Raw genomic sequence first — 11833 nt, 5'->3', positions numbered from 1 at the left:
AAAAAGAAGGGAATGGGTAAGGGAAAGCCTGGCAGTGCAAGTCGAAGATTTACATGCCCTAAATAGCAAAAAGTCAGAGACTTTCAAGCGATTTTTCGCCATTAAATTATTTATTTTTATGAATGAGATAGAGTCGGTATAAATAAATATAGTAGAAATATGAATGTCCATAGTTATCCTATTTGAAGGGATTCTCTTACGAGCTTCACTTGTAATAGAATTTCCATTTTCCATAGCCTTCCTGCCTCTGCCAAAATGTACAAAAAAGATTATACCCTTTCTCTAGAGTGCACAATAAAAAGTGTGTTTGACTTTGTGTGGCTGCCTGCTGTGTGTTTTTGTTTGTGTGGGTGCATAAGTTTGAGTGCGAATGTGCCCCTAAGAGCATCTTCAGAGCATCAGCGGCAACATCAGTGGCAATAAGATTACTTAATTGATTTAAATTTGCTTGTCTCTCTTGACAGTGGAGAGGGGGCGGAAGAGAAAAGAGGGAGAGTGAGAGTGAGTGGGAAACAATGTGCAGGAGGGGCACTGATGTTGCACAGTGTCGCACAAACGATAATGAAGTTGTTGACAATGGAAATAATGAAAACGACAAAGAGCATAATAAGTGCAAGCATACGAAAAGAAGGGCAAAGAGAGTGCACAGCACTGAGAGAAATGATAAGAAAAGAATGATGACGAATAATAAATTTAGGAAAAATTAGAGCTGAAACGGAAAGCATTTGATTGCAGCAAAATTCCACTCACAACTTCCCCTAAACATCATAACTTTCTCTCAGTGCACAAAGCTTTCCGTCCTTTCTTGTTGTTGTTGCTGTTGTCATCTCTGATGATTATGATGCCATAAGCATCCTCTATGGCGTAGGAGTCAACGACAACGACAACGTGTCGCATGCATTATATAACTTGTATAATTAATCAAATTACGCTTTAAGGAATGCTCAAGACTTTGGATTCAGTTTGGCCTAATGCGCTTGCTTGTATGTGTGTGTGCGGTGTGTGTGTGTGTGTTAGCCTGTCCACTGCGTCAATTTTGCACCCTGCAACGTGGACAATGTCCATAAGCCGCCAATGTCCAATGTCCAAATGATGGCCGAGAAGCAGGCAACGTCAAACGAGCCCCAAGGCCCCCATATTGTTGTTGGCTGTGTGTGTATCTGTGTCTGTATCTGTATCTGCGGTTTCCAGAAGCAGAGATGGCTTGCCCTGCCTCGTTAGCCTGACCATGCCCCAAACAACAAGAGACAGGCAGTCGACACACACAGACACAGGAAGAGTCCGCTTAGTCATGGCTGCCAGAGGCTGCTGCCATCGCTCCATCTACGCCAACACCCGACTCCTATAGTGGCTGCCCTGCTGCTGCTTCCCCGCTGCTGCCACACTGCCACCAGCTGCTGTATGTGACTTGCATGCTGCGCTGAGCGCCAAAGTTTTGACTTCAATTTGCCCAGTTACACATTTTTTTCTCTCTCTCGCTCTGCACGGCATTTTTTCTGTTCTTTTGTCGAGCCGCGAAAACAAAACAATAAAAGCAAAATCCAACCGAAACGCAACCAAGAGCGACTGAAAGACTCTTGCCCAGACCAGCTTTTGGGCGCGACGTGTTTTGGCCGCATCATCGTCAGCGTCATCATCATCCAGAGAAATAGCGTCATCGAGAGAGAGAGAGAGAGGAAAAGCCCATGCTTAGGGGCCAATGGAGCATGGCATAATCAACGTCAATGAGACAGTTGCAGATGGTAAATTGTGCCAGCAACATGGGATAAACATAATGCACAATTTGTTGCAAACAAAAGCAAAAAATCACAACAGAAAAACGCTCTTTAATTGTGAAAATATTTAAAGACTCGTTCCATAAACTTCTATTTATTTTCTCCGCCCCCACACTTTGCTCAGAGAATGCTCTTGAACAGCCTTTGAATATCTGAAAACACTTGTGGCCGCTGCCGCTGCCGCTGCAAAAGAATGTGAAAATTTCTTTGGGCTTTTGCCTTTTGCTTGAATGCGGAAATTGGAAAAATGCTGGCGGCATTTTCCTGGACAGGTCGGGGCCCAAACAGAAGGAAAGTCAAGTAATGGGAGGGCATAGGGCAAAAAGAAAAAAAAACTGTCAGCGACAGCATTAAAACTAACAGGAAAAGGGAGCAGCATTCTCAGCATTCTGCACATATTGGAGGGAAGAGGAGAGGCAAGGCGTGGAGTCCCTGCTCCAGTCCAGTCACAGTCACAGTCTCGTGTGGCATGCCACATGCAATTCAATAAGAATTTCCCACTTGCCATGGTTTGTGGTGCGGGAAGGGGGTGGGGGTGCGCAGGGCAAAGAATTTCAAATGCATGCCAAACACTTGCTGCGGCGGAATTCGTAATTGTGTCACACAAAGCACAGAAAGAGAGGAGCGGATTGGACCGACTCCTGGCCATAACTATAACCTTTATGGCTACGTGATTCAAATGCAACCAGAAATGGGTTGGGTATCTAAACGCCTGTGGCAGTTCCACATTGGCAGTTCAACTCATTATTACAATTTGCAATAATATTCTGTTTGTATTTAAAAGGAACTATTTTTTAAACTATTTGTTATGCTTTCTTTTAGGGGAGACTCAAATTGGCATAAATTACTCTTTAATATAAAAATCCAATGAATTATTCTCATCTTCCTCTTCAAATTCAACGGCTTTAAAGCTGAACGGTACAACACTCAGTTCATCTTTGCGACTGGAACCAAAAACAATGGATTACCGCTCAGAACTAATTCTGAAAAAGAAAAAAGTTCCTGGAACTAGTTCCGTTTGGATTCAAACGTAAGTTACCACTCAAATTTTAGGCAAATAGTTTTTAGAATGCATTCAGAAATCGAAACACATTATTTCAATTCGCACAGAAAAATAATTTCTATTGTACCAAATAACGAAAGACACTGTCTTTGGAGTAGGAGTTATCTTTACCAATATGTAGGATAACATTGTTGCAGGAAAAATCGTTTAAGCCAGGGCTCTTTACACCTCCCCGGAATACCGAGAACCAGACATGCTTGCCCATCACTCCCATGTCAGTGCCTGAAGTCCAGAATTGAAGATCCGCTCCGTTAATAGATGGATGGGCATCCACTGCATCCATTCCCTTACGGGTCTCGAGACTCACCAGATCGGCCCGTTTTCAACAATCAAAATCCAAAAGATAAGGTTTCCACAATGTCGTTCCACAATTTTTTGCGTTAACAAAAGTGCTCCTTACAGCACTTACACTAACCGACACCATTTTTCCGCTCCAAACCACACCCACTCTTATTGCCCAATTTTAGATCCGCCGTCTTACCGTAGATTTTAATGAGCATTACATTGAACGACTCTGAATTAATTCACCTATACAAAAAAAAAAGAAAGGAATTTTTTCCACTTTTCCTGAGTTTTTAAAGTCAAATACAGCACAAAGATTAAAATTGTATCGATTTGGAAGCTTAATATTTCCCAGACGGTACGCTAAAACCACAAAATGTTTGGGTATCTTTTATAGATGCATTCATATCCTTTTTTTTAATGGCAAAGTTTATTACAGCCAGATTTTAGATACTTTAGCTATGTGAAAAGAAAGTCGCTTACTCTAAAAAAAACTTGTAAAAAAATTAAAGTTTTTAAAAATTCCTAAAAAAAAGTTCTTTCGTAGAAAACAAACCATAATTCTTTAATACAATTTAAAGTCCTCATTCCACCATAAAAAGTCGGGTTGGTTCGAAACGTAAATAAAAAGAAATGTTGTAGGGTAGTGGTATTGGCTGTCGTACACCAATAGAGTAGCTGCAAAATCTCTGCAAAGTTGAAAACGGGCAATGAGCCGCCAATTACAATGTATTGAATGACATTCGTAGCTCACAGCTGTACGAGTATATGTGCATATGTACATATGTAAGGAACCCCAGCCAAATACAGCATCGTTTTGATGTATGGCAAAATAAATATAAAATATTATCCCAAAATATCAGATAGAGTCATGTCTTGACGAATCCAAGTCCCAAGTCTCGCTGTATAATTATTGTGCATTTTTTTGTTGTTTGTTTACTTTTTATTAAAAATGTAAATTCTGAAAATGCGGAATACCATAGTTCTCTAGACCATTGACCATCTGTCTGGGGTTGTGTGTATGTGTGTGTGTTTTTGGGATTATATTCTTTTCGTTTGGCTTGCAAATACTATTTCTGGGATAAACAGTTCTTGCCTTTCCTTTGCCTTTTCCATATCCATTTAATATCGATTTCCTTCGCGTCGCTTCATTTCACTTTCAGTTTAATTTTTGCTTTCGTTTTTTTTCTTTTTGGATTACAATTATTATTATAATAATGCTGTATTATGCATGTGTGTGTGAGTGTGGTTTTTCGATCACAAAATCAGAACAGAACCAAGCAGACTATTGAGGGCCATATACATAGACAATATATATTTGCATGTATGTAGTTGGTATGTATGTATATATGGGTGTCACACAACATATATATTAGATATATACAGTAAGCACACATATTATTCGTACACCACCATCACCCCTGTTTGAACACCTATAACTTGGCGTACGGTCAACGTAAATCGAAAAAGTTAATTTTGTATCAAAGATCAATATATCTACTATATGTTTATGAAAAAAGTTTTTAAATTTCTTCTATGGTATCCTTATAAAAATTAACTTAAGCAAAAAAGTCCTTTTTTTTCGCACATAAATTATTCGTACAGCCGTCCGATTCCTTAGGTAAAATTCAAATATTAAAGGTAACTTGTACAATGAAAATTTTTGTTTGCTATATTTAGTCTTTATGATAACTAAAAGCCCTAGAAACAATCTTTCCCCCAAGCTATTGATGCCCCATGAATTAATAGTGACCCCCTCCACAAGCAGTACCGGTTGCAATAGCTCCCTCGATGAAATGTTGGGCTTCCGTATTCTTTTTTACCAATTTTGCCACGCAGGCTTCATGAAACTCAAGTTTACTAACCGTAGTGAAAGTTTCAGCTAGTTTCAGTTTTAAATGAGCCAGATTTGATCCAAAAAATATTAAATTTTGTGTAATTTATTGGGATGGGTCAAGTTTAACTTCGAATTATGACCAAATGGAATGACACATGGATGCCAATTGTGACTCAAAATAAAGTTTAATTAACCCTTTTTCATATTTCCATTACATAAGACCATTCGTAAAGCTCCAGTTAAAAAACAACACAGGTGAAACAATAGGCACCCTCCGAAATGCCATACAGCAGGGACCACCATTTTCTCATCATGGGCTAAATGAACTTTCGCAAGGCCAACAAATCAAAAATCTGTCTTAGATGGACTCTCTAGTCATTCTCATTCTCTAGAAATGAATCTGGCCATGGGTTTCTCCAAAAGTCTTCCGGAAAATTAATTTAACATATCTTGAAAAAAATCGTATGGGTCATTGGAGGGTGCCTATTGTTTCACCTGTGTTGTTTTTTAACTGGAGCTTTACGAATGGTCTTATGTAATGGAAATATGAAAAAGGGTTAATTAAACTTTATTTTGAGTCACAATTGGCATCCATGTGTCATTCCATTTGGTCATAATTCGAAGTTAAACTTGACCCATCCCAATAAATTACACAAAATTTAATATTTTTTGGATCAAATCTGGCTCATTTAAAACTGAAACTAGCTGAAACTTTCACTACGGTTAGTAAACTTGAGTTTCATGAAGCCTGCGTGGCAAAATTGGTAAAAAAGAATACGGAAGCCCAACATTTCATCGAGGGAGCTATTGCAACCGGTACTGCTTGTGGAGGGGGTCACTATTAATTCATGGGGCATCAATAGCTTGGGGGAAAGATTGTTTCTAGGGCTTTTAGTTATCATAAAGACTAAATATAGCAAACAAAAATTTTCATTGTACAAGTTACCTTTAATATTTGAATTTTACCTAAGGAATCGGACGGCTGTACGAATAATTTATGTGCGAAAAAAAAGGACTTTTTTGCTTAAGTTAATTTTTATAAGGATACCATAGAAGAAATTTAAAAACTTTTTTCATAAACATATAGTAGATATATTGATCTTTGATACAAAATTAACTTTTTCGATTTACGTTGACCGTACGCCAAGTTATAGGTGTTCAAACAAGGGTGATGGTGGTGTACGAATAATATGTGTGCTTACTGTATATATCTGTATATCCTTATCGTGTACAACTAAATTCCAAGCATAAACCGCGTGACTATTCCTCCTGCACTCTGCGTGGATTTCCACATTTAGTTGCCAAAAACATTCACATACTAAATTTTGCAATACATTTGTATATATAGTACTATATATACTCGTATGCATACTCGCTGTATTGTTCATATTATATAGGGGTGGTATATATTATATATTTTCTAGGCCATACATATATGTACTATATATCCAATATTGCGCCAAGCAAGCAATTCGTTATGTTCACATCTAAAAGTTTCTTCACACGATGGAAAAGCATTTTCGTAATACAATTTCTGAATGTTTCTTTTTGTTTTTGTTGTTTTTTTTTTGTTTTTATTTGTATGGTTTTTATTTCTTTATCTTGGGTATTTTGTTTTTTTCTTTTTAGAGTTAACGCCTCTCGGATGATGTTCGAAGCGTTCGGCGTCGTGTCTAGCAAATTGTTTGTGGCTGATGCTGAGCTGTGTCCATATGCACCATAACCATGGGGGGGGATGAGGCGTCGTCTCCTGTTCTTTGTTGATCTGATCTGCTGCTCTGCACGCTTACTGCTCCTCGTCGCCCAGCTCGTGCTTGATCTTGGAAAAGTCGAATGTCTCGCCAGTGCCGCGCTTGAATATGTTCAACACATCCAGACAAGTGGTCTCAAAGTGCGTGGTGGCATCATACGACTCCGAGATGAAGATCTGCGACTGAGAACCATCGTCGATGGGCTCCAAGTAGTCCGAAATAGTGACAAACTTTTGTGCGATCGGCTCGAGCAAGTCGAGACCGGGCTTGATCTCCACCTCGGGATTCTCGGTCTCCACGGTGGTCGAGACCATGCCGACGAACCAGCCCTTGGCAGCCACCTGGTGGGTGGAGCTGACCAGCGAGACGTAAATGTCGGACTTGCGACCGACCTGCTTCTGTGGAATGATGATTTGAGTGGATAGGCCATCCTTGGTGCTGGCCACCGGATGATCCAGGATGCAAATGCAACGTATAACCTTGCCACGCTTGCGCACCTGCCATCGCCACAAAGAAAAAGGGAAAACAGATTAGAATTCGATTGATACATCGCAGTATTTCTACTCACCTTCTCGACCACGTAGCTGGGATCACAGTAGACCTGCTTGCACTTGGCCACCTCCTCGCCGGAGCGCACACCCACCACCTTGCCACCCTCGCCCAGGACAATCTCATCGATGGGCTTGTCCAGCATGTAGGTGCCGCCGTAGATGGCCGACAGGCGGGCAAAGCCCTGGGGCAGCTCACCCAGTCCGTACATGGGATACAGATAGGGAGACTTGCCGTATCTCGCCAGCGAGTCCGAGTACAGCTTGATGCGTCGGATGGTGTTCACCGCCGGCTCATTCAGATACTCGTCGTCGCGGAACAGAGCCAGGGCATGGCCGGTGAAGTCCTGCGTGTTCTTGTCCAGTCCAAACTTGTCGTACAGGCCCTGCATGTTGGCCTTGGTTGGGTCAAAGTCCTTCCAGGTCTTTGGGTCCTCCTCCCTGAAGTCCTGCACATAGATGAGGAAGTTGCGGAAGCGACGCTTCTCGAACATACCTAGATGGGGTAGGGATGGGGAGGGAATAAATACAATTCTCTGATTAGTCAGCAGCAAACTTGCAACAGGATCTACGAGTTTGCCACGGGGGAGGACGTGGACGACAGGCAAGCCTTCCTGGGGGGGTTTAGGGTTTCAATTTACATTCCCATTTGCATGCCACACACACACACACACTAACAGACCCACACTCATGCATTTTCTTTTGCAGGGCACTGTCCATAATTTGAAACCTCTAATTTAGGGGGCGGCAGCAACAGCAGCAGGAGAAACCACAACCAGCAGTCGCATGGGCCACCATCGTCACCCCATGACGTCAGAGACCGCATATGTGTAATGCTGGTACAGTGAAGCCAAGTTACCAAGAATGTGAAGTGTGAGTACTTCTTGAATGATTCACATTTTTATTATTATTTTCCATTCTACAATGGATTTTCTTTGGGCCAACATATTTCGAATGCCATTCCATTCCTCCAATATTCACTGTAAAGTGAAAGGGTTCAATGCGCCGAAATAACTACTTAAAAACGTTATTACAAACAACACATTTTACAACTTAATCATAAATAGAGCGTGTGGGGCAGGCAGACTAATTGCATTTCGGTTGCTGCAACAAGGAAAAACAAAATTAAAGCCAAATTCGTGTGGAAAACAGCCTGGCAGGGGAGGGAAAGAGAGAGCCAGAGAGAGAGATACGCGATTAGAAGTGAATCAGCATAGCGGTTAATTTGGCCAAATTCGAGGGGCCAACCGTACAGGGTTGCCAGACACACGCACAGCTGGCAAGGCCCAGTACAAGAACCCACACACACAAGTGTCTAATCAGAAAACAAGCTAAATAAAAGTCAAATAAACAAATGCCAAGCTTATGAATTTTGTTAGAAATTATCTTTAAAACAAAGACGAAAACAACGTATGTTCTTTACACACAAACACAGGTAGCAGGGCTTTTACTAGTAGCAGGGCCAAGCAAATACGTGTCACAGTCAAACCAGAGGGGGGCAAAGCGGCAACACCAACAACATACGACGACAGCTACAGCGAGTGAGTGTGAAAGCCAGAGAATGAGAAAGAAAGAGCGAGAGAGAGAGACAAAGAAACGGGCAAAGTGGAGCCCAGATAACAGTCGAGTACATACACACACACGCACACAGACAGACAGCTGTGTAAAAGCTGGAAACGTACAATTTTTTTTTGCACACAATACATACAAACATTTTTTTCAAACGCAGAAAAATTGCACTCTTACCCATGAGATCGGATGCCAAAGCCTCCTTCTGATCCACCGGAACTTTGGCAATTTTTCCACCCTTGTAGACGTAGCTGCCCTCAATGGACTTGAACTCCAGATAACGGGTGACGCCCGTGTGTATGAGCAGCTTCACCAGCTGCCCGTTGGCCATCAGAAACTTGGGGATCAGATCCACATTCCAGTCGCGGCCACGCCCGAATCTTTCGCCCGGCGGCTCCAGACCGTAGCGTTGGAAGAGCTCCTCCAGCGGTGTAATTGAGGCCGACTCGCCCCCGTAGTACTTGTTCCGATCAATATGCAGCACCTTTTTGCCGGACACGGACAGCATGCCACTCAGGATGCACTCCTTGAGGCCGGTGCCCAGGACGATAGCGTCGTATTCCTCATTCATTTTCGCTTCGATTTGCGTTTATTTCGGGACAATAGGACTTTTTCACGGGTTTTTTCACTTGCGACGTCGTTTTTTTCACTTTTTCAGCGTTTCAGCCAGTGTGACCGCGGATCAATCGATAAAATATACCTTGGAAATATACCGAAATATACCATGTCGTGGTCGAAAAAACCGTAAACATACCGAGATGAAAAGTAAAAGCTTAACCCACTTTGTACCCCGTCTATTGAAACAGGCGAATTCTAATACTCTAGGACCAAACAAAACCGATTTCTTACACCTGAGATGCTCTCCGTATGTGTATTTAAATACCCCTTGGTCGAAAAAGTGTTAATCATTCTCTGACCATGTCCATGAATCATATTACTCTATTTTAAGGTTCGGCTTAATATTACCAACAAGCCAATGGTCTTGGCGTTGAAAATGTATTTTTATGCGATTGATGGATCAATTTTAAACAAGATTATCTAGTTTTTAAGACTCCCTTTTATTAGATTGATTACAAAATAAAGTTGGACGATGTAGGTTTTTTGTTTGCTGGTTGCAGGGCTGCATTCGCTGGCGTTATGTTCTTCACAATATTTACATTTGCGATACTTGCTTCTCCGCTCTAGTTGCAATGGCTGCTGCTTGGGAGATAGAATTAATTCACGACGTCCTCAAAATAGGCCAAATAGCCGCCGATCTAGAGGAACAAGACCAAGCTGGAGACAAGCAACGAAAGAAGCATACCCGCCGCAAGGGAGCTGCAACTATCAGGACAGTGCCAGTGGCGTGTACTTACAGTAATCATTTCTCGCCTTGCACGGCATGTCCCTGTCGACATTTGGCAAACTTCTCAAGCAATTGCGGAGCACACCTGCCGGCGTCTAGCAAGTGCCCAAGCCGTCCATGAGATATGTTGTGGAAGAGGTCATCATGGCGAAAGTAAAGGAGCTAAAGGCAACCTGTCTACAGGCGCCACAAACATGGGAGAACTGGCTGAGCTTAGCCAAGGAATTTGAACAGCTCTGGCAATTTCCCCACTGCCTGGTATCTCTTGGTAAAATTGTTCTTCCTCCCCCACAAAGGTAATTTCAGCTCAACGGGTTGCTTTGTCATTTGTTGCAGACAGTCATCACATTGCCTTCCGCTTGAAGACGGACACGGATGCCATCTACACCAACTACAGGCAGTTCATTATGCTGGCCCTGGTCGATGCCCAGCACAGATTTCTGTACGTCTATGCCAGCAGCACAGGAGGGACGACGGATGCCTTTACCGAGAGCTTGCTGTACAACGGCTTGGAGAGCAATCTGCATGAGAAGCGGCTGCTAGACATGGAAGAGGAACTACCACACGTTGCTCTGGCCCACATGAGCCTCGCCAAGAGCAACCCTGGCTGATGAAGCAGCTCGAGATGCCCTCGACAATTGAAAAGAAAATCTTCAACTACCGCCTGAACCGTGCCCATCGCGTGGTCGCCAATGCCCTGGGTATCATGTCCAGCCGCTTCAGAGCCCTGCAAACACTGATCACATGTCCCTGATTCCGGGCGAGTTTCGCACGAATACCATTTAAATGGAGCTGGCCCAGCCCCCCATACAGTTGGATGGAAGCGAGAACGTGAAATAGGTACAGTGGCCTGCCAAATGGAGGCGGTGAATTCCGCATAGGGAAATCTCTGTCTCGTGGGTCAGGAATTGGTGCTGGACCTTTGCATCCGTCAGTTGGCTCAGGTTAATGATTAAACTGAAGACGATTTTACTAGTAGATCAATATAGAAGTAAACTTAACAATGTTCAAAAAACAAACGACCACAACGTGCCTCACATGGTATTAGTTAGGAAATGCCTATCCCTCTTATTCACGGTATATTGTATACTTTTGGGGAGAGAATGAGTTTAACCACGACAATGAGTTCAAATATTTTCTCATAAACCTATAAATTTCCAGCCAATAATTTAAGTTGAGGAGGCGGGAAAGGCGGACGCGCCACCAAAATTTAGTGTAGGGATACCTAGACATGTACATATGAATGTATGTGTTAATTTTTGAATGAATGTGTTTAGTATGGGAAAGGAGATTTGAGGCATTCTGTGTCGGATCTCAGGTAGGGTACGTCAGAGGGAGACCATCGGCACCTCGTACTTGTCCACGTCTGTGTCGGAGAGATGGTTGTTGGTTATATTGTAGAGTAAAGTCCGCTGTTCTTTTTTTTTTGAATTATCGTTTTGTTTTTGGTATTTGTTTGAGATGTCCAAACAGTTATTATACTGTGCGACCTGAGGGCTTGGGAAGTACTCAGCCCTGGGATGACTGGCTAGCCGGCCTTGCCCCAACACCAAATAGGTTCGTAACAAATATAAGGTCATAAAGTATACACTCCGATCAAAAGATGCATTTATAATAAGCCAAATTGACTCTTCAATCTGGATTTATTATTTTTTCAGGGCTA

At 42.3% G+C, this 11833-nt stretch overlaps 2 protein-coding genes across 2 annotated transcripts; one reads left to right on the top strand and one right to left on the bottom strand.

The window, feature by feature from the left end:
* Nucleotides 1-6613: 6613 nt before the first annotated feature.
* On the bottom strand, nucleotides 6614-9500 carry LOC117902035 (rab GDP dissociation inhibitor alpha). Its single transcript, XM_034813098.1, has 3 exons — nucleotides 9003-9500; nucleotides 7277-7752; nucleotides 6614-7205 (listed from the first exon to the last, which is right to left on the bottom strand). The coding sequence occupies exons 1-3, from the start codon at nucleotides 9394-9396 to the stop codon at nucleotides 6744-6746; spliced, it is 1332 nt and encodes a 443-aa protein (XP_034668989.1). The 5' UTR covers nucleotides 9397-9500; the 3' UTR covers nucleotides 6614-6743.
* Nucleotides 9501-10006: 506 nt separating this feature from the next.
* On the top strand, nucleotides 10007-11346 carry LOC117900495. Its single transcript, XM_034810884.1, has 2 exons — nucleotides 10007-10438; nucleotides 10507-11346. The coding sequence occupies exons 1-2, from the start codon at nucleotides 10288-10290 to the stop codon at nucleotides 10779-10781; spliced, it is 426 nt and encodes a 141-aa protein (XP_034666775.1). The 5' UTR covers nucleotides 10007-10287; the 3' UTR covers nucleotides 10782-11346.
* Nucleotides 11347-11833: the final 487 nt, after the last annotated feature.

Source organism: Drosophila subobscura, chromosome U (genome assembly GCF_008121235.1).
Source record: "Drosophila subobscura isolate 14011-0131.10 chromosome U, UCBerk_Dsub_1.0, whole genome shotgun sequence".
Lineage (NCBI taxonomy): Eukaryota > Metazoa > Arthropoda > Insecta > Diptera > Drosophilidae > Drosophila > Drosophila subobscura.
The sequence above is the reverse complement of the archived record's forward strand: the minus strand, read 5'-3'. Positions and strand labels throughout refer to the sequence as shown.

Bases quoted from the DNA above. Each gene is read 5' to 3' on its own strand.
- LOC117900495 (XM_034810884.1), top strand. From the start codon at position 10,288: ATGAGATATGTTGTGGAAGAGGTCATCATGGCGAAAGTAAAGGAGCTA. The intron at 10,439-10,506 runs GTAAAATTGTTC...CATTTGTTGCAG, and splicing joins CCACTGCCTGGTATCTCTTG to ACAGTCATCACATTGCCTTC.
- LOC117902035 (XM_034813098.1), bottom strand. From the start codon at position 9,396: ATGAATGAGGAATACGACGCTATCGTCCTGGGCACCGGCCTCAAGGAG. The intron at 7,753-9,002 runs GTAAGAGTGCAA...TACCCCATCTAG, and splicing joins TTTGGCATCCGATCTCATGG to GTATGTTCGAGAAGCGTCGC. The intron at 7,206-7,276 runs GTGAGTAGAAAT...TGGCGATGGCAG, and splicing joins CCAGCTACGTGGTCGAGAAG to GTGCGCAAGCGTGGCAAGGT.